The 22,635-nt window shown below is 50.6% G+C and overlaps 1 protein-coding gene across 1 annotated transcript; it reads right to left on the reverse strand.

The window, feature by feature from the left end:
- Positions 1–2,139: 2,139 nt before the first annotated feature.
- shisa6 (shisa family member 6) lies at positions 2,140–21,228 on the reverse strand. Its single transcript, XM_030340928.1, has 5 exons — positions 20,964–21,228; positions 19,387–20,502; positions 15,871–16,031; positions 5,102–5,224; positions 2,140–2,303 (listed from the first exon to the last, which is right to left on the reverse strand). The coding sequence occupies exons 2-5, from the start codon at positions 19,947–19,949 to the stop codon at positions 2,140–2,142; spliced, it is 1,011 nt and encodes a 336-aa protein (XP_030196788.1). The 5' UTR covers positions 19,950–20,502; positions 20,964–21,228.
- Between the last annotated feature and the right edge of the window lie 1,407 nt (positions 21,229–22,635).

Below are 22,635 nucleotides of genomic sequence, written 5' to 3' on the forward strand. Positions count from 1 at the left end.
GCCATTGACAGTGAACGAATAAAAAGGGCCCGGCGCGAGGCCTCCATGACAAGGACAATTAATATCAAGTGTCCGTTTGTCCTCCGTTAACGCGGTGGTTAAATTATGTTAGCAATGCTGTGTGTGCCGTTGACAAATGTTTCCCGCTTCGTTTTTCCAGTACCAAAAAAAAATAAAAGCAGGAACTCAAATTTTCGCTTATTTATTCTGTGTGATAAATGTTCCCAGGCAACTTTCTTGCACAATTTAAAAGAAACTCAGAGAGACCCCTCAAAGTAAGTTTGGCGACGACAATCACAGAAGGGACACGGGCGCGCAACCAGTCTGTCCCAGCGGACCGGTGTATTAGCGCAAACAACATAGCGCTCAATGCCTTTTCTTGTTAGTCGAGAATCTGCTTACGCGGTGACAGCGAAATCCACTCCGCCCGTCTCTTAATTTGGGATGGCAGGATGAGCGGAAAAAAAAGGAAAAAAAGGTTTGTCAGGTGAACACACCGATCGTCCAGTCAGAGTGGACGGGAGAGCCGGGAACCGCCGCCTGCATAATACGTTTCTCAAAGTGACGCTTGTTAACAGCTAGGAATGTCATTCCTTCACCACAATTATGCCACCTTTCAAACAAAACACGTAGAGCGAAACCGAAAGTTGAGCTGCTGTTGAGCATATTAGCTACTAAACTTCAGAGAACGCTAAAGTATAGCTTATTACAACGACATGTTCTGTGTAAAAGAAGTAGACTGGACGAATCGAGTGTACTTTCCCCTTAAGACACTTAACAGTAAGTAAATGCAAAGTACACGTTGTTCTTTTTCGGTGAGCACTCACAGCCGTTTTGAGCACACCTCGAGTATACCTTAAGTGGTGCCATTTGCATCAGAATCTATTTGACACAGCGCCACGCGTCGCTCAAAGTGCCAGCGTGTTCCCGTGCCATCGCAGCGCCAGCTGCCCTCGTCCCCACCTACACCTCTGCCTCGCAGAAGCGGCTGTTTCACGCAAACCCCGGGCCGTTCCAAGACAGTTCTGACAGCGTCAGATCAACACCGCTAACGTTAAGGTGGAACGGGGGGTGGGGGAGGGAGTTGTTGAGGGGGGGGGGGGGGGGGGGGGGGCGTCTGGGCGTGTGGCACCTGTGTTTTGACAGGGGAGCAGCAGGCGTCAGAAGCTGTTGTTCTGTCCTGTTCAAACACTTCAGAGTCGACAACAAAGCATATGCGAGGTGTTTAAGAAACTTGAGGGGAAGGAAGAGGCGACGTTGGATGTTTCATTAGGGTTCATTAAGTCTCGTCTTCCAGTCCGTCTGTCGGTGGGTGCAGGGGAAGCAGGCAAACTCTGCGGTTGTTGTTGAGTTCGGCTGACGAAGCCACTCATAATTCCTGGCGGGGTTCTGCGGTGCCACGTATCCTCTGGAAGACAAGCATCCAGGTGGTCTGATGTTAAGCAGTTCCCCAATGACTGACCCCCACCCCCCACCCTCCCCTCCCTGAGGGACATGACACGCAGTGCAAGCGAGCGCAAACACCCACGCGCACGCACTCACACACTCACCCTTTCGCCATATAATTAGCTGCCATTTGCTTACCCAACACCCCCTGTGCTCCTGTATAATTAGCCAATGGTAACAGATGCATATTTACTCAAAAGCAGCCAAAGAGAACCGGCATTACAGCCCGAGTCTTACAGCAAAACATGTTTCTCCTACTATTTGCAAATGGAGAAGCGCAGGACTAAAAAAGTGCATCAGACGGGCGGCTTTTGATGAAAATATAAACGCCACCAGTCTTCTTCTCCAACTTATAATGACCAATTGTGTGTTTCCGCAAGTCCGCTATTCTGAAGAAGAGTCTGCTCCTTTGAAAAAAGATTAAAACTCCCTCTTGTGAAGCTATATCTCAGACATCCATGAATTATGTATCCCCAAACCCATGACAAAAAGATCAATGCACGCGATCCTGTCCGTTCCCGCCGTACGTCTGATGAAGTCATCGATCACGTCGCTCGCAGAACGCGTGGAGGAGTCGGGACCCTGCGGGCGAAGGTAAGGTGAGGGAGCCGTCAGCCATCACAGACTTTGATTATCGGTCCCGAGCAATTTAAGTCCCTCCATCGACCAGGCGTCAGAAACAGTACAGTTGATTCAGGGGCGCCTTAGCCCCTTTGTGGAGGTGGATGGGACCTTTGATTGACGCTCTGAGACAGCGGGGCAAGCCAGGCCGCCCCCGGAGCCTGATTGGGCCCCCTCGGTCCCTGTGTCTCTCCCTGGCATCCTGCTGGTTCTTGTTGCCCCCCTACAGCACTGCGCTGTCACGATGGGGGCACACAGCAAACCACTACACGCTCCCGAATCCTGCCCTCACAAAAAACGAAAATCTAGTTTTTCGTTATTTGTTGTGGTTGAGGTTGTTTGCTTTCCATCAGGATTGCATCCCGCTACTAAGTATCACCATGACGACCATATACAAATACATATATATGTATTGGTCTTGTGAGCCAACACATAATAGAACCTCTCTCTCTCTTTGAATAGTACGTACACGCTTGAAATAGAGACAAAAACGGTGTCAATAGTCTCCCACTTTCAACCGTCTGAAACACTACTGTTCTGAGAAACTCTGTCGGTCTGTCAGCTTTTATTTGCTGCGCAGCGGAGCAATCATAAACTACTACCCCTACGGCTGAAACGGGCAAGCGCGCACACACACACACACACACATGCACAAACACACGCACAAAAAGACAATAGGACCTGCGTGTGAAACTAACTAATTGTCGTCTCTCGACAGAAATGGATGGAGCAGAGGAGGCGCCCAGCTGCAACTATAATATAGGGCAGAGAAGGAAAATCTATTCAAAGAATCAGGATTCATAAAACCCAATCAGCTCCTCCATTACTTATCTCTGGCGGAGTGGGAGAGGAGTGGGGGAGAGGAGGGAGCGAGGGAGGGGGGAGAGAAGGGAGGGAGGGAGGGGGAGTAAAGAGAATATCAGCTTCATAGTTCTTTTCTTCAGCAGAACATCGGGCTGTATATAATAAACATTGTTAAACCGACCCCCCTTGGGCGGACACAAACAAACGAGGCAAACAACAAAAAGGAAGCGGGAGGAAACGCGCTAATTTTTGTGTTAGCATGAAGACAATACTTTCCTTGTTAGCGGGAGGAAAGAGGGCCTGGAGAGTGAGGTAATCACGCGCCCCCACCCAAACCCCGGGGTGCCTCTGAACGCCAACACGCGGGGGGGGATGGAGAAAGAGGGGGGCTGCAGGTCAAAGCTGACAAGCAGCGGATCCACCAAGACACAACGCTTTCCTTCCCCCCCCCCCCCCCCTCCTCCTCCTCCTCCTCAGCCTCCTCAGCCCGGACCCTGTCCCTCTCCTCTGGTGGATTTAATATAACTGTGATGTTTTTGTTTGGTACCGAAGGCAGAGGAACACGAGTTGAGCAGGATTCAGGACCCGACAGCACAGAGCGGTTACTTATTAAACACTCGGGCTTACATGAAAGAAAGCCAACGCTCCCGTTGTCGGGAACAGGGCAACGGGGGTTTGGGGAGCTTATAAACGCTGCATTTGTTTGCCAGGCGTTTTGAAAGGAGAAGTAGGACAGCCATACATACCTCCCGCCTTTATCCCCTACTCCTACTTTCTCGTTCTCTTACATCCAATTAAACAATTTACTAGGATACTAGGAAAAAATACCCTGCTACGCAACCAGTAAGGTGACGCATGCTTGGTGTCTCATTTGTGGAAAGATGAATTGAAACAAATCATAAGAGCTTGGCTAACATGGTTGCATGCTAATCAGGGTATATCCGCCGCAAGGGCCGCGGCCCCCACCACAGCTAGAGGATGTGTGTGGGTGTGTACGTGTGTATGTATGTGTATGCAAATTTGTGTGTGAGCGGGTCTGTGTGTGTATGTGAATTTGTATGCTTCTGCAGATGTGTGCGTGCGCCTGTTTGTGTACGCCTCCCTGTGTGCGTTTAAGTGTGTGTTTGTGTGTGTATGCGTCCATGTGTGTGTGTGTGTGTGTGTGTGTGTGTGTGTGCGGTTACCTAGGGGTCACCTTCTCCATGCCGGCAACCATCAACAGAAGCTAATGCATTTTTCGTGCATCTAATTGTGCAAAATAAATAAATGCAGAGGCAAGGGATCACGTGAATTTGTGGGAGTAAAATTCAATCTGGAGACGGTTCACTGGCCCCCACCACCTGCCTCTCTCTCTCTCTCTCTCTCTCTCTCTCTCTCTCTCTCTCTCTCTCTCTCTCTCTCTCTCTCTCTCTCTCGCTCTCTCTCTCTCTCTCTCTCTCTCTCACTCCCTCACTCTCTCTTCCCTCTAGCCCTCCCTCCCCCCCCCCCCCTCCTACCCTCAACCTTTTTAAGCAAATCGCTGTTATCACAGCGTTTCAACCATAACACTACGCACTTTAGCTTAGCATCGAACGTTGTTATGGAGACGACCAGAGATAAGGCACTTCATTAAATACTTCCTGGATGTTAACCGCGCACAGATCGGTTCGGCTGACCAGCGTTTGAATACGGAAAGCAGAGGTGGCAGAGAGAGGAGGATTGGATGTATAGAAAAGAAATACAAATGAAAACAGCGAGGGAGGGAGATGGAGGAGCGAGGTAGGACACCGGGCGAGCTGAGAGATGAAGGGAACTGAAGAAAGAGAACAGTGTGAAGGAAGAGAGTGAAGAAGGTCTTTAATAAGGAACAGGAAGGAGGAATGGAGGAAACGACGTGAAATACCAAAGTACATGACAGCGTGGTAGACCGAAGAGACGAGAGAAAAGAGGGCTACTGGGGAGATCTGAAGACCGACTGGGTAGTGAGAGCGTGCGTGTGTGTGTGTGCGTGTGTGTGTGTGTGTGTGTGTGTGACTGTGTGTGCGTGTGTTGTGTGTAGCACGGAGATGTCTACGAAGACAGGAGGAAGAACAATTCTGCTTCCTCAGCAGAATTTAAGTCGTTTGCTTCTTTTTTTTAAGGCCTTTTTATCTTTTTTTAAGGCTTTCTGTGTAATGGCCGTTCTGATGAGGCTGGGAGATAAGGGGGGGTTGGGGGGGCGTGTGCGGGGGTGAGCGTGGCGTCGGCGTACCTTTCTGATGGCCTCGGCCCAGCGTCACGAAGCCCGAGGAGATGAAGTTGTGAAGGTCATGGCCGCCGCCGCCGCCGCCGCCGCCGCCACTGCTCCGCACACTCTCCTTGCCGTAGTGGAGACCTGTTTGTACGTTCACACACACACACACACACACACACACACACACACACATACACACACACACACACACACACACAAATAGAGAATACAGACACCGACATTAAGAATACACAAACACACGGACGCACAGAGAATACGCACACACACAGACATAAAGAATACACACACACACACACACACACACACACACACACACACAAATAGAGAATACAGACACAGACACAGACATAAAGAATACACCACACATATAGAGAATACACACATACACATACAGAATACACACACACAAAGACATAAAGAATACACACATAGACACATAGATTAAGAATACACAGAGAGACACCACACACACACATAAACAATGCACACACAAAAATAAAACAAACGCACAAAAATAACAGACACGCACGCACATACAGAACACACGCACACAAAGAAGGATTCGAAATCCGCACATTCACATAGGGTTGTCGTATTTGTCGTACAAATATAAATAAAGAAAAAGGACTCATACAAGGACACACACACACACACACACATTCATACAGATAGAAGCAGTGGGGCAGATAATGACACAAACCATTAGAATATAATCATAACTGACTTACAGCTTGATTGAAAGGCCAAACATTGTGATTAAAACAACAGGAAGACGTGTGAGTTACCGTCGTGTTTTTGTGAAGATCATGTATAGCCTGCATACACAAGCAGTTCCGACAGTCTGGCAGACCTAGCATCAACCAGGTATACCCTCTAACGCTATACTTCTAATAGCTCTTAGAAATAAAACATCTGTAGAGATGCATATAACTGTACTTTCTTAATGATCTTATTTCCAGAATAACAGATTCTAGCCGGCCAATTATAGTATATTGTGGATAGTCATTGTGAGCAAGGTGAGGCACGGTATTGAAATTGTATTTATTCAGCAACCCTCCAACACAGATGCTAGTCGGGGATCAAATTTTAAAGACAATAAAAAGCAATAATAAAATTAAATGAATGAATATTCCAGGGTATACACACACACGCACATATTTTAATAAAAAAGCTGTGGCAAACTGAAAAGTTTGGAGTCCCAATTTAAAGTTAAACGTTAAGGCGGTTTATTCCGGATACGATCACCGACCTCAGAACTTGTAAGCCCATAAAGCTTGAACCGGAGAGGTCCGGCAATTGACCCCTGAGGAACCCCTCATTGTTGTACTGCTTAGATATGCAGTTACCCAAAGACACAATGCAGTCTCTGTCTTTTAATTAAGGCAACAAACAATCCAGGTCTGTTCCAGACAGTGCACCAGAGCATAAAGGCAAGAGAAGGAGCTTCATGGTCAGTTTGAGCAGATGGAGTCTTATAAGCTAGAATCGTTTTTTTTCCTGCATACATCATAGCGTTTTAGTTTGAGATGGAAGTGCTGAAATGTTGTCTAAATTCCAGATGTCATCTGAGTAAGAAGGAAAAGAATCAAACGCATTCAGGAGGTACTGACACCGGAGGGTCTGTCAGTCTATCGACAGTGGGGAATAAATCACATTGTTCATCTTTTGGTTAATGAGGTCTGGAAACATGGATGATCCTTATAAAATCTTGATCTTTGATCTCTTTGATCCTACATTTTTTGTGAAAAAGCATCCATGGTGCTTTTTTTTTCTATCAGAGATTGTTTTAGCCTTTGTGGAAAGAATTGCATTGATAACCCTTTTGATATTTTTACAGTTGAAACCAATCCCAAGATCCTAACCTGAGGCCAGAAACTAGTCTAGGTGACATAGCTATAGCTTTGACACATAGTTTCACAGCACTTCTTGCTGACAGACTGTTTCGTCAGTTTCTTAGTCTTCTCAAAGAAAACCTAACAGTGATGGCGAAGAGGAAAATCAGCCACTACTACCGTGGACAAATTAAGACTTCTCTACACAATTAAGTCAGTGTGTTCCCTTTTCAGTGGGTGGTGTGTGTCACAGGCGGAGTCAAACCCACTCAATCCCGAATTGGTGAGATTGTCAGAATGAAACTAATTTCATTTGGCACCGCTGTCAGTCGACTTATCAATATGATTGATAAAATTGCTTGCAATGACTAGACAGGTAAAAATAAAACATATAATAGTTCAGTATCGTCATCAGGAAAGTTTGTATTCTGACGCAAGAGGACTCCGCTGCCCTGTGAATGGGTCGTAGTATAACCTGTGAGGCAGATCTGCATTTGTAAGCAGTATTACACAGGGATGCATTAATTAAAAGTCCTTTGACTGCTAAAGACCTGACATTTAATAACGCCAAGTTGAGTGCGCTGAAAATATTTTCCAGGTCAGGTTGGATGTAATAAGGAACAGAATTGGCAGGTTTACAGTGCAGGTCGAACACGGAACTACGGCAAAAAAAATCAAGGGGAGGGGGGGGAGACGAAGAGGCCGTGGGTGGAGTAGAAGGGAGAGCGAGAGAGGGGGAAGGGTTTGAAGGTGGTGCCGAGGAGAGGAAGGTGTCTGAGGCTTGCTGTCCCTGGGCTGATCTAGAGACATGCATGGGTGGTGCATGGGTGTAGGTGATGGTGGTTGACGTCGATTAACTCTGGGGATATCTAGAGGTGTCCGTGGGACTTCTAGGAAGGGATGAAGAATTAATTGATTGAATTTTAATCAATATTGATGAAAAGAGGATTTTGCATATCTATATTTGCACTAGAAGCAGCATGCATGGCGGTGTAGTTATTAATAACAATAAGGTAAGCGTTGCAAGTCTTCCATTATTCATCTGTTTTCACCAGTGGCAATTCTCATATTTTGATGCTCATCGTGTAATACCCTTCAGAATAAAGTAATTTGCGGTAAGAGATTGACGGCGGCGGTACACACTCGGTTCAGTGTGGTTTCCCCGTCTGCGTCGAAAACATCTACTTTGTTTTCTTATCAGAAAGAATAGGTTTTTTTCCTCATTTGATTCCTGCTCTTCATTTGATTCTTTCCCTCATGCACTTGAAGTCTGCGTCCCCTCTGTGCTGGCTCCTCTCCCCAGGGAGCAAGGGAGCATGGGAGGGGGGGAGGGGGGGACGAAAAACGAAATATACAGAAGACAGCAGCAGAGAAGAAAGTGAAGTGATCTGAAAGCAATATGTTTTGTGCGCCCACGCGACGAGGTGCACCTTGAACTCAATCACACCTCTGCCGGCACCTCACGCCATACCTGGAGACGCAGGATCTGTTTCTCCCACTCCATCCTACAAGCCATTAGAAATGCATGTTTTTGTGTGTGTGTCATTTTGTGTGTGAGTGTGTGTGTGTGTGTGTGTGTGTGTGTGTGTGTGTGTGTGTGTGTGTGTGTGTGTCGGCGTTTGCGTCATGTTAGCGCGCCCAGTATGTATGTGCGTCATGTGTGGGCCGACCCATCAGCCATGCAACCACACGCACGCACACTCTGAAAAAAACGCACACACACACACCGGTCGCTCATACACTCGAACAGACACACACACACACACATTGTGACACAAACACACACGCGCACACACACACACACAAACACTCGTGCACCTACACACACTGACTCGCACACACACACACAAACACACACACACAGACATATAGCGGGCCCCCGCTATGTACACGGTAGGGCCTCAATGCATTTGTAGGCTACACCACGAGCCACTGCGACAACGCAGCTTCGCTAAGAAAATCCCAGAGACCATTCAAAAGCATAGCACCCCAACCCCGCCCCCCCCCCCCCCCTCACGTCTCTGTTCCCTCCTCATTACGGTAAGAGCACATGCAGAGCCTGCAGTGGGGACGCGTTAGCCATTGATCGTCCGCCGCCTTCAAAATATCAAGAATTATAAAACGAAGACGCAGGAGAAAAAAAAAAAAGGAAATCATCTCTCTTATCACGAGGGGGGGGAGGAGGAATGGAATATTTTTGTTTAGAGAAAGAAAAAAAAGAAAAGAGGTTTACAAAGTCTTCTTGCGGTTTTCCCTTTGAGTGTTGAGTAATGGCGTGCGATTATGTTTGGGAGCTAAGTGGATGTGGCATGCGCCAGCAGAAGTGCGTGGAGAGGGGGGCAAAGGGTTTGTGTGCGTATGTGTGTTTGCGAGTGTGTGTCTGTGTCTGCAAGTGTGCTGTAGTGTGTGTGTGTGTGTCTGCAGTGTGTGTGTCTGCAAGTGTTTTGGTGTGTGTGTTTGTGTTTGTGTCTGCAAGTGTGTTGTTGTGTGTGTGTGTGTGTGTGTGTGTGTGTGTGTGTGTGTGTGTGTGTGTGTGTGTGTGTGTGTGTGTGTGTGTGTGTCTGCAAGTGTGCGTGTGTGTGGGTGGGCGTGTGTTATGAAGGGAGGTTATTCGGCTCCAAGGGCACCCGAGCCCCAACCGAGGCAGGCGGAGGTAATTTACATGCCATCCTGACTTTACTGCATTATCAGATGGGGCGTAGCTAGGCCGGCCATGCTGCCGTGCACATCGTGGCGTTTGGCTTTCTGAGCCCTCACATCTCTCTCTCTCTCTCTCTCTCTCTCTCTCTCTCTCTCTCTCTCTCTCTCTCTCTCTCTCTCTCTCTCTCTCTCTCTCTCTCTCTCTCTCTCTCTCTCTCTCTCTCTCTCTCTCTCTGCGATTTGTTCTCTCTTTCCCTGTCTTGCCCTTTCGCTCACTGTCTCACTCTCACTCGTTCTCTCGCTCCGTTTTCCCGCTCTCTCTGCCTGTCTTGCTCTCTCGCTCACTTCTCTTGTCTCTCGCTTTGCCAGTCTTGCTCAATCTCACTCACTCTCACACGCATTCCCTCACTTAGTAATTATTTTTCTTGTTCTTTCTCACTCACCTACTCTATCTCTCCTCAAAGTATCTCTCTCTCTCTCTCTCTCTCTCTCTCTCTCTCTCTCTCTCTCTCTCTCTCTCTCTCTCTCTCTCTCTCTCTCCCCGTCTCTCTCTCTCTCTCTCTCTCTCTCTCTCTCTCTCTCTCTCTCTCTCTCTCTCTCTCTCTCTCTCTCTCTCTCCCCTACCTGCTGACATTGTAATGTGTTTTCAAAGGAGTAAGAGGGGGTGGGGAAGTGGTGTAAGAACAGCTTTACATGCCGCCCACTGTTGCTGACATGTCCCGCCGTTGGCCGTCAGATCTGGAGCGGTGTCTTCGTACAAGAAATCAAAGTAACCCAAAAAGGGCCAGGCAGCAGTTAGGCTTATTCCTATCACGAAAAGAAATAACCCTGTTGGTTCACCCACGGCCTCAAGTTTGATAAAAAAAAAATAATACAAACACAAGAACAAAGGTTCAATTTTCAACAGATAAACTCCTCTTCGGCATGTGGTCCACATCTAAGTATACATGCCTGTCTGTTTGTGGATATGCCTGTCTGTCTGTTTGTGTGGAGTTCAGGATTGCTGTGATTTCTTGTGGTGATCCATTGCTATAGTCACACTCTCTCTGCTCACCAACTCACTGCATAAAGAACCCTTTCCTTCCCTCAGGCCTCGCCCTCCCTCCGTCCCCTGATTGAGTCCTCCCACTGGCTGGAGCCCTCTCCCTCCCCACTGGCTGGAGCCCTCTCCCTCCCCACTGGCTGGGACACTCCCACCATTCTCCTCTCAGCGTTTATTCTCCGCTCTGCCGCAACACGGCGATGGTAGCCCGGGTCAAAGGTTCAGGATATGATTTACTCCACTGCTTCAGAATTAACACAGATTGACACTGCTGTTTCCTTTGTAGCACGACCCAGGGCTGTGACCGTCTGGAGCAGAGAGAGAGGGAGAGAGAGAGAGAGAGAGAGAGAGAGAGAGACAGAGAGAGAGAGAGAGAGAGAGAGGGAGAGAGTAAAGAGAGAGAGAGAGGGGAGGGGGGGGAGAGAGAGAGACAGAGACAGACAGAGGGAGAGACAGAGACAGACAGATGGAGAGAGGGAGAGAGAGAGAGAGAGAGAGAGAGAGAGAGAGAGAGAGAGAGAGAGAGAGAGAGAGAGAGAGACCTCCAGCAGCATCATCCTCATGCTCTGCGCGGGGATGATGCTGCTGGTCCTGATGGTGACTCAGAGGCCAGAGGTCAGGCCAGGAGATGTCAGCGGGGAACGCCACAGGAACCGAGCGTTGCTTAATGAACATTTGACCATTTGACTTGAGGAGGGGAGGCGAGGGTTGAGCTATATGATTATTTAATTATGTATTAAATACAAAAAAGTGAAGATCGGCAAATCATTAGGTTGACGACGAAGGGGCAACTCATTAGTGTAATTGCATCACTTTTCAGGTTTTTCCCTTGCTAATTTGCACAAGAATATGCACACACACACACACACACACACACACACACACGTACACACGCACAAGTACACGCACATAGACATGTACAGACGCTCGCTTGCACGCATCCAGACGTCAGCCACGCTAAATGACCGCCCCGGTATATTCTCCCTGCACGAGCTCTAATTGTGCAGACGGAGTGACCTTTATGTTCGGAGGTCTGCTCTCTCCTCTCTCTAACAATATTGACCGTTCCTTTTCATCTCCTCTGAATAACAGACTGGGTATGAGGAAGGAGCCAAAGCCTCCTGGAAACAGCGTCGTCAACACATTCTCACGCCTTTAAACACAACACTACCACTAATCCAATAGTCCCATTTGCCTCTTTGGCTGCTTTGCATAATTGGTGTTTGGGAGGTTGTTTTGCGTTTTTTTTACTTCTATTTGTTTACCTCAATTTCCTATTGGTCGAACCAGGCCGACGAGCGGGAAAAACCACTCGGTCGCGCTCCGGCGCCCATTTTATTATTCAGCGGCGGTAAGAACATGTCATACGAAAGGGAAATATGGAAAAAGTAATAAAACGCACACACACAGGCAGACGACGACAACCACAACAGCAGCAACGTCCTGGTCGCCCCTGGTGTGTGCGGTAAATAAATGAAATGGCTCTGAAAGGAATACGCTGGGGGCCAAAGGCACATTACTCACACAGAGAGCGAAAGGGGAGAGAGGGAGAGGCGATTATGATTCCGGTTTATTCCTGTTTATTTCTTTATTTTCCTCCTTGATTTATTCAGTTATTCGGCGCCACTGCCGTGATTTGGTAAAGGTGAGCTGACAGCGCCATGCTGTTTTTCTTCCCAAAGTCTCTCCCCCCCCCCCCCCCCTCTCTCGCTCTCTCCTGGGGCCCTAGAGGGGTGGGGTTGGGTGAGGTGAGGTGGGGTTGGTACGAATGGGTGGAGAAGGGGGTTTGGGTGGGGGTGTTCTTTTTTGGGTGGCTCTATGTTTACACACAGCTTGACCTACAAGGACTGTCGGGGGTGGGACCGGCCAGCGAGGCAGTGGTGAAGGGAGCAGGTAAAACGTTGGTGTCACATTATGCTGTCTGGGACAATTTTCCACTCCGGGCCGCCTGCCCTTCATGGGAGGAGAATTGTATGGGTTTTTTTCTCTGTTGTTTTTGTTCCGCTTCTGAAAGAAATGCATCGTCTCTGAAAATACAAGAAATAATCGTACAGGTTTTCTTTTCCCTGCTTTGTGTGAACCGCGTCAAGGATGACATGTCGTTGCGCAGCACAAAAGGCCTCCACGTTTCTTTCTGAGTTATATTTTCCCGGCTAGTGGATATATATATATATATATATATATATAGAGAGAGAGAGAGAGAGGGATACATAAAACTCATATCCTTTCCAAGGATGTGATTACTCCCGCCTGGCTGAGAGCGATGGCAGGTCTCGGCCGATCAAAGGGCGACTCTGACGACTCTCCTCGCTCTCCTCCGCAGAGTGAGTGCGGTCCTCGTTCGCCCGTTAGCCACTTGCCTCCCGGGCTCTCTCTCCCTCCATCTGATTTAAGTAAGAGGGGGGGGCTGGGGAGGGGCTCCACTGGAAGCCCCCCTCTGGCCGTGGAGGGCCCTTCTCAGCCTGCTGTACTCACAGCCAACGGCCCCCCCCCCCCCCACCCCCCCCAGCCTGGCCCCCCCCCCCCCCCCCCCACCCCTACCCCTACCCCCCTCTCCCCGGACCGAGCCATCGGCCAACAGTCTCTACACCGCACGGCTGAGCGCGCTTCAGAATGAGAGTTGGCGAGGAAATGGTGTACTGCGTATAGCTCCCAGCGCCCAATTTAAACACACACACGCACACACACACACACACACACACACACACACACACACACACACACACACACACACACACACACAAGCATAACATGCTCGCATTCGTGCGGTCGCCCATGCCTAACATGTACAAACCCTTGGCTGGCTGGGTGGATATGTGTGTGTTGTTTTGTGTGTGTGTTTGTGAGGTGTGTGTGTGTGTGTGTGTGTGTGTGTGTGTGTGTGTGTGTGTGTGTGTGTGTGTGTGTGTGTGTGTGTGTGTGTGCGCGCGCGTATGTATACATGTGCATCTGTGTGCGAGTGAATGCGTGCATGAATGTGAGTGTGTGCATGTGCAAGTGTGCACGTGTGTGTGTGTGTGTGTGCGGTGCGTGTATGTTTGCCTGCGTGCATGTTTATACTCAAACACTGAACACGACCTCGTGTTGTCGTGCTCTCTAGAAAAGAGCCGCGGTGCTGAGCTAGTGTGTCCATAAACAAACAACAAGGAACAACACAAAGAGCGGCCGAGCGGCCAACAGAGAGGGGCGACGGCCGAAGGTCACAGATCGTTCACAAGGTCACTGCAGCGTGCACCCTGGCCATGGTTCAGAGCGTTACAGCCGACTGGCTCTCTGCCTGCGTGTATTTTTGTCCGTCTGTTAGTCTTTTTCTATTTATACGGTGTATATATAGCCGGATAGATTATGTTAAGGGTGAATGAAGGCGAGGGGGACTTGGGGTCTCATATCCACCGGAGATTCTTGGATCCGTTGGTCCTGCTATATTGATGCGGAAATCCTTGGGGGGGGGGGATTGGGGGGGGAAGGGTGGCACAGAGCCCTTGTCGGACGAGTGACTGTAAAGGGGCAGAGTTTCTACCGAAGAAAGCTCATTCACTCAGGGAGAGGATGCTGTCACAAGGGGATTTAAATAAGTGTCATTTTGCGGTGGCCGCTCTACACGGTGTGGATTTGAAAACCTTTACAGACATGTTTTCTAAGAACGTGTGTTCGCTGTGAGCCAATAACGCGCTTACAGATCCCCGCCTGGAGCGACACGATTGGTCGAAAACAAATATGAAACTCCCCATTCACCCAGACTTAAGCTCGTCTGCTTTCAGACTTTAGATTCATAATGGCTCCCAAACCACTGGGTGACTAATCCCCACCGACGTGTGCGAGTTAAGTAGAATCCTGTAACTTGCGGGGTAAGAACATTTGTGAGCAAGAGACCTTCAGAGATGGCTAGTTACGTTGAGTTTCTAGGAACACAAAGACTGAGAACCGCAGTTTGGTTCGCATCCAACAACTCGATGTAACTTGTCATCGATGGATATGTGGGTTCTAGGAGTAAGAACAAAAAAGAGCTGAAAAAAGGTTTAAGTCACTCACAGGGAGATGAGAGGAGAGGAGATGACCCACACTCACCTCCATACGCCCTCCTGGCCAATACACACACACACACACACACACACACACACACACACACACACACACACACACACACACACACACACACACACACACACACACACACACACACACACACACACACACACACACACACACATCCCCCCTACCCTATCGCTATATATGAGGTTATGCTCTCAGTCTGCTTTCTCAAAGGTGAGGTTAAATCTGACCTGTCTGTCCTTGTGTGTGTGTGTGTGTGTGTGTGTGTGTGTGTGTGTGTGTGTGTGTGTGTGTGTGTGTGTGTGTGTGTGTGTGTGTGTGTGTGTGTGTGTGTGTGTGTGTGTGTGTGACCCACTCAGCCACCCAGAGGCCGTCCATTAGGGTCTGTCAGAGACGCATGGCTGGCGTTACCTTCTTAGCTCCATCATTAACCCGTCTCTCCCACCATGATAGTCTCTCCCTCCTTCTCCATCCTTCTCTCCCCGCATGCCCTTCCTCTCCTCACTTTCGTTATGTCACCCTGTTTCTCTCTCTCTCGTTTCTCTACATTTTTCTCCCTTCATCGATGTCCCTTCTCTCTCTCTCTCTCTCTCTCTCTCTCTCTCTCTCTCTCTCTCTCTCTCTCTCTCTCTCTCTCTCTCTCTCTCTCTCTCTCTCTCTCTCTCTCTCTCTCTCTCTCTCTCTCTCTCTCTCTCTCTCAAATCGAATGATTGCTGGATGTTAACATTGGAAATTATACGGCTGTGCGGAGAGTCAAAGTGGATACAGTGTGTGCGCACGAATGCATCCGTGCGTACGCTCTGACACACACACACACACACACACACACACACACACACACACACACACACACACACACACACACACACACACACACACACACAGAGTCACAAAGACTAATAACAGGATAGCTCTGAGACTGAGAGTGCAGCATTCATTGAAACGCCAGCCTTTGTGGCTGTCGGTCTGAACTGAACGCTACTGAATCCGTGTTGAATATGCACACAGATGACGACGTACCCGACAAAGTCACCAAAACCAAGCCGCTGGCGTTTAAGCCGAGGCCCGCTCGGTGAAACTCGCCACAAGATACAGACGGTCACATGACAACACGTTGACCATTTCTGAATCATGTTTGAAGGGGAACGGGGAGACGGAGAAAGCAGGCGGAGGGTGGACGCGTCTGAAGGGGTGCTTACCGTGGTTGGACTTGGAGGCGTGGACCGGCGTGTAGTGGTTCTTGGACGTGGTCCGGACCGGCGTGTTGTCCTTCGGCGAGCCGTTCATGGCGGCAAAGTTCTCACAGTCGTACTGCGAGATGGGTATGGGGCCTTGCTGTCGCAGGATGTCGGCGAGGGCCCTGCGAGGCGACACAAATTAAACTCAATCACTGGGATATGAGCGAGCTGCTTCATTGTTTCCCTCACAGCAGGCGCTACTCAGAAGAGCACTGATTGGATTTCCTTGTTTTTGGTTCAGTTTGGTTTTATATTTGTGTGTCTGTATGTGTGTGTGTGTGTGTGTTTGTGTGTCTATGTGTGCGTGCGTGTGTATCTGTGTTTGTGCGTGGTTGCATGTGTGTGCCTGTGTGTGTGTGTTTATGTGTGTGTGTGTGTGTGTGTGTGCATGTGTGTTTGCGGCGTGCACGTGTGTATGCAGCACCACCTCCACCTCCATCACACAAATGCACATGTGTATGTGTGTGTGTGTGTGTGTGTGTTTGCACGTATGCGTGTTTGTGTGTGTTTGTGAGTGTGTGTGTGTGTGTGTGTGTGTGCCTGGCCTTAATGTCATGCCGGTGTGGTGCGAAAATTTCAGTTTCATTTTCCGAGGGGGGGGGGGGGGGGGGGGGGGGGGGGGTAGATACAACACGGTGAGCATCTCCTCTAATTGGGCTGGATTTGAATGTTTTTCCGAGCGCACCAGGTGCATACGGAGGGATCAGGCCCTCCTGAGGGAGGAGCGGGATGGGAAAAATGTAAGGAAAAGAAAACGACAAAACAAGAGCGTGGAAAGAAAACATAACATTAAAAAAAATAACATGTGCTTTTCTGGCGTCGCGTTTTTCGAAGGCGAATGTAAATTATTTAAAAATGTTCTCTAGACCTGTTCCCAACAGAACCCTCTGCGTGAGGCATTGAACCATGCAACCTTTTCAGACAAGAAAAACTCTTATTTTGGTTGTGTTGGTGTGACGGCGTTTGGGTTAAATGCGTAGTTTTCTCAAAGTTATTATTTAGCCTTCGCCGTCTGGAGCGCCGCGAATAGCTGCCTCTTCGACCTTGGCAGATCCTTAACGTTAACACGCAGCCCCTTGATTCACCGCCTCAAGATCGCTCAAGTGCTGCGGTACGGATCCAGTAGAAGCTGTTCCATCGTCAGGGCTGGGAGGGAGGTGGGAGGTGGAGGCGACAGAGAGAGGGACAGAGGTGGAGGCGAGGGGGATAGAGCCTTAGAGGTGGAGGCGAGGGGGACAGAGGGTTAGAGGTGGAGGCGAGGGGGACAGAGGGTTAGAGGTGGAGGCGAGGGGGACAGAGAGTTAGAGGTGGAGGCGAGGGGGACAGAGAGAGTTAGAGGTGGAGGCGAGGGGGACAGAGGTGGAGGCGAGGGGGACAGAGGTGGAGGCGAGGGGGATAGAGCCTTAGAGGTGGAGGCGAGGGGGACAGAGGTGGGGGCGAGGGGGACAGAGAGTTAGAGGTGGAGGCGAGGGGGACAGAGAGTTAGAGGTGGAGGCGAGGGGGACAGAGAGTTAGAGGTGGAGGCGACAGAGAGAGTTAGAGGTGGAGGCGAGGGGGACAGAGAGTTAGAGGTGGAGGCGAGGGGGACAGAGAGTTAGAGGTGGAGGCGAGGGGGACAGAGAGTTAGAGGTGGAGGCGAGGGGGACAGAGAGTTAGAGGTGGAGGCGAGGGGGACAGAGAGTTAGAGGTGGAGGCGAGGGGGACAGAGGTGGAGGCGAGGGGGACAGAGAGAGTTAGAGGTGGAGGCGAGGGGGATAGAGGTGGAGGCGAGGGGGACAGAGAGTTAGAGGTGGAGGCGAGGGGGACAGAGGGTTAGCACCGTTGCCGTGGCGATGCAGCCCGTATGCACTCATGGATAATCACCCCCTTGGACGGCTGCGGCCAAGCACTCCAGCTGGGGGGAGTGGTGGTGGTGGTGGTGGGGTGAGGTGGTGGTGCTACAGGGTGGAGGGGTGATGGTGGCTGGGACGGTGGTAGAGGTGAGGTGGGGGTGGTGTCCATGTGGTGCTCGATGGAGTGGAAGTGGTGATGGTGGAGAGGGGGATAGGGGGTGAGGTGGGTTGGTGGTGGGGTAAGAGGGGGGGGTAGGGGTGGGGTGGTGGTGGTGATGGAGTTGGAGGTGGTGCTGGTGGTGAGGGGAGGTGGTGACGTGGGTTGGTTGTGGTGGAGGAGGAAAGGTGGTAATGGTGGGGTGGTGGGGGTGGTGATGGTGGTGGGGGTGGTGGTGTTAGAGGGGTGATGGTGGTGGTGGTGGTGGTGGTGGTGGTGGTGGTGGTGGTGGGGGTGGTGGTGGTGGTGGTGGGGGTGTTAGAGGGGTGATGGTGGTGGTGGTGGGGGTGGTGGTGGTGGTGTTGGTGGTGGTGGTGGTGGGGGTGTTAGAGGGGTGATGGTGGTGGTGGGGGTGTCAGAGGGGTGGTGGTGGGGGTGGTGGTGGGGGTGTCAGAGGTGTGGTGGTGGAGGGGGTGCTTAGGCAGTCAAGAGGGGCGTTGCGGGTTTCGGTGAGGCAGGGGGGTGGAGGGTGGTGGTGGAGGTGGTGGTGGAGGTGCATGGAGGGCGGTGGTGGAGGTGCATGGAGGGCGGTGGGGATAAGGCAGGGGGGTGGAGGGTGGTGGTGGAGGTGGTGGTGGAGGTGCATGGAGGGCGGTGGTGGAGGTGCATGGAGGGCGGTGGGGCTAAGGCAGGGGGGTGGAGGGTGGTGGTGGAGGTGGTGGTGGAGGTGCATGGAGGGCGGTGGTGGAGGTGCATGGAGGGCGGTGGGGCTAAGGCAGGGGGGTGGAGGGTGGGGTTCAGGGTGGGGGTTGCAGCAGCGGTCAGCGCGAGCGGGAGCACTCTAGCAGTAATCACCTCTGACAGCGCGTTGCGGTTGTGTTAGCCACGCCGCGGCCACAACACACCGACACCAGAGTACCAGCCAGCGTGCGCTGCCTGTAGAGATACGGTCATGGGTGGGGGACGGGGGGGGGGGGGGGGGGGGGTCCTCATACGATATTAATGTGACAAACCGTCATGTCTGATCAAACACCAGCTCTGGTTATTTTACCGTGGAGGCGCGGCGCTGGCCTTTGCCGCCCCGTCTACCTATCGTATGAAACGGCGGCCATGCGTGGACAATGAGCGTCTGCGGGTGTGTTCAGGTCAACACCGACGGGGGAAGGAGGGAGACACCTGGGAGCGCCTCGAGTCATGGAGACAGGTGCGCACACTTATACTGACGCTCCCAGCACACAGCACACACACAGGTCACTGTGGGGTATAGACACAGACAGACAGACAGACAGACAGACAGACAGACAGACAGACAGACAGACAGACAGACAGACAGACAGACAGACAGACTGACTGACTGACTGACTGACTGACTGACTGATAGATATACAGAAAGATAGCTGGATAGACAGACAGATAGACAGATAGATAGATTGAGTGATTAATTGCGTAATTAATTAACTGATTACTTGATTGGTTGAGATTGCTCACCTATGAATATTCATCTCCTGAGGCGGTTCCGTGGCTTTGTCGTAGGCAACTTTGGCCGACACGCCGAGCACTATAATGAAGGCAATGATCCCACACGTGATGTACACCGCGGTGTTCGTCTGGTCCATGCTCGGGTCGTACGTCTCCCCCGTCGGGACGGGCGCCGGGGACGGCGTCTGCACCCAGTCGGGCGAGTGGTAGTTCCGGCATGCTTTTTGGTCAAGCCGGTCCTTCTTGTACTCGCAGCAGAAGCGCAGGTAGCAGGTCCCGCAGCAAAAGCGGTGGTTCGTGTTGTTGCACACAAACTGTTTGTCATACTGGCCGCTCACGTCGTAGTAGCCCAGGCAGGTGTCGTGGTTGCTGGCGGCCGTCGACAGGGGCACGTTCTTCTGCGACGCCGCGGTTGGAACCGCCGCGGAGGTGATGTTGTTTGCTGCGTCTTTGGGTTTCGCGCTCTTTTTGGGCACCTTGTTGGCCACCTTTTTCCCGCCGCCGGGGGCAGCGCCCAGCACGCACAGCGGGTCCAGGTATATGAGCAGAAGTAAAAGGTGCTGTATCCCCATCGCGCGATGAACGTGACTAAAAGAAAACCGGCTGGGTGCTTCTTCTTCTGAGGTGGAGGAGAGCTCGGCGGGGGGCCGGGGGGCGCGTCAGTGCGTCTTCACCCCGCGAGGACGCACGGCGGCCCGGGTACACTGGCTTCTGGAGACTGCTGGCCCGTCCGTCCTCCGCTCCATACTGCCGACGCGGTCACATCGAATGCATCTGTGGTGGATCCTCCCTCTCGTCGCTCGTAGGAAAAGCTCTTCTGTGCTTATTTTTTCGTCTTTTGAATAGCCGCGAGGCTGCTTAGCGAACCGCACCGAAACTAAAAGCCCACTTTTGCCGCACTCTTCCGATATGAGTGGCCCCGCATGTCGCGGCAGTGCGGCGGACCGGTTGATGCTGTTCTTCGGGGCTGTTCCGTGACTCTCTCTGGCCGGTCGCTCTCCTCTGAGAGAAGTGTTCTGAAATGAGCAGCGAAATGAAGTCGCTGTCCAAGGTGCTGAAGGTGGACGCCGTCCGCCTGGAATGTTCACTGGGAGAGTCTACATCTTGCTCAGAGCCCCAGTGACGCTAAAGCAGCAGGGGAGATAAACCAATGATATAACAACCCAAACCCGAGTCTGTGCATGTGAAAGTGGATGTTTTTTAAGCGTTGGTCTTATTATATGTGTTTATTGAGGGTGAGTTACGCATGTCGAGGTAATTGACACATTTTCTTAGTTAATTTAATTTCGTATATATATATATGTTTTTTATCTTCAGGCTTTCAATTTGATCTACATTATCGCAAACACATAAAAAAAATGCCCTGGCTCTATCTAATAAGCCTTGAGGCTGCATTTCGACTTCCACTTATTTTGAATGCATTTGGCTAGCCTACTGGAAGCAGCTGAGAACTAAATCCTTGGAAAAACGGTGATGAAAACCCATAACTCATCCTGTCAGGGTATAAACAACTAACATACAAGTATTCTAAATGGTGTGTGTGTGGTTGAAGGCAAAAACAGCGAAGCCAAAAGCCATCCTCTTACCTCTTAGGAGATTCTCGCCCGGTGATGTCCCTTCTGTCGTGTGGCTCTCGGAGAGTGAGGAGAATATCAGAGCTCTACTGACTCCGTCCCTCCTCCTCCTCCTCCTCCTCCTTCTCCTCTCAGCTTCCCACCCTCCCGTCTCTTACATCACTTCGGCTCCGGCGTCACTCCTCCCCGACTATCGCTGGATTGGATTCACCCAGTCGGGCTGGGCTATATGCGCTAACACGTCTAAATGAAATGGCTTCACATTCCTCCTCCCGCCTTGCCCGCTCTGCATGCATGGACGCCGTTTACACACACACACACACACACACACACACACACACACACACACACACACACACACACACACACACACACACACACACACACACACACACACACACACACACACACACACACACACACACACCTCCAGTGCGACCCCAGCCAGGACATCGATACGTCCATAGTTTATCGATCCGTTGTTTAACGGCTCTCTCTTAGCTAGCAGCCTGTTTAGCGGGCGTTGTCGTTAGCGGGATCAAACCCGAAGCCAGCCTCGAAACCTGAGTTAATGCATTAATTTGTTCTGATAATGCGGATGTCGATTCAATTTGTGTGGCGATCAGTATCCCTATCTATACCTGAGCGACGAGACAGGGGGAATATGCTCCTCGACGCATCACATCCGATATGTCGCTACGTGGAATGTATGGGATTATGGACTTTCTATACAGAATAGATATGCATAGCCTGTACACACACACACATTCACGCACACACATGCACACACACGCCCTCTGACACACACTCAAACACAAACACACCCGCACACAAACATACACACATCCGTACATATATACACCCACACACACACACATGTACACACATTCCCTCTCACACACACTCAAACACAAATACATACACGCAAACAAACATACGCACATCCGTACATATGCACGCACACACACACGCATGCACACTCACATGCACACATGCTCATACACACGCAGAACCCTCACACGCACAGTCTCACACACAATACAGAGAGAATGAAAAGGGTTAGGTGAGCATCACTTCCTGTCCGAGCTCTCGAAGGACCTTGTTTGGCCTGGCCAGTGACAACCGGTGACACCAGTGATATGACCATGTGCTGTCCGTCGACACCTTCCACCCTGACAGGATTCCCCAGGGGAGTCCTAGCATAACAGTTGAGACGTAAAGTCGACATCCTTTTTACCGCTGTGCACAAACACGCACACACGCACACTCAGACACTCAGAGTCCAAAGCTCTACCACTTCATGGGTTAAAATAGAAAACAAAACAGGTGGTTATTGAATGCCCACGACGAGTCCTTAAAAAGAAAGTGCTTAATAACGTTTTTCGGTTTAGCATTGCCTTTGAGAAGGACCAAAGCAGTATCAGGTGTTTTTTTCTTTATTGTGCGCATATCGAGTGACACTACAGATAGAGTGTGAAAATATTTGTGCCTCAATTTCTCTCCGACAGCACCGCTGATTGGTACGGCTGTGAAGCAGTTGCTTGGTAACCACTTTTTTTTTTTCATCTTTCTCTTTTTTCTCCCACCATGCCATCTATACTTGTTGTAATAAAAAATGCATCCCCCCCCCCCCCTCACTAGTGCAGTGTTCACCAGGAGAGCCTTCTTCCCCCCCCCCCCCCCC

Source organism: Gadus morhua, chromosome 18, assembly GCF_902167405.1.
Source record: "Gadus morhua chromosome 18, gadMor3.0, whole genome shotgun sequence".
NCBI classification, from domain to species: domain Eukaryota; kingdom Metazoa; phylum Chordata; class Actinopteri; order Gadiformes; family Gadidae; genus Gadus; species Gadus morhua.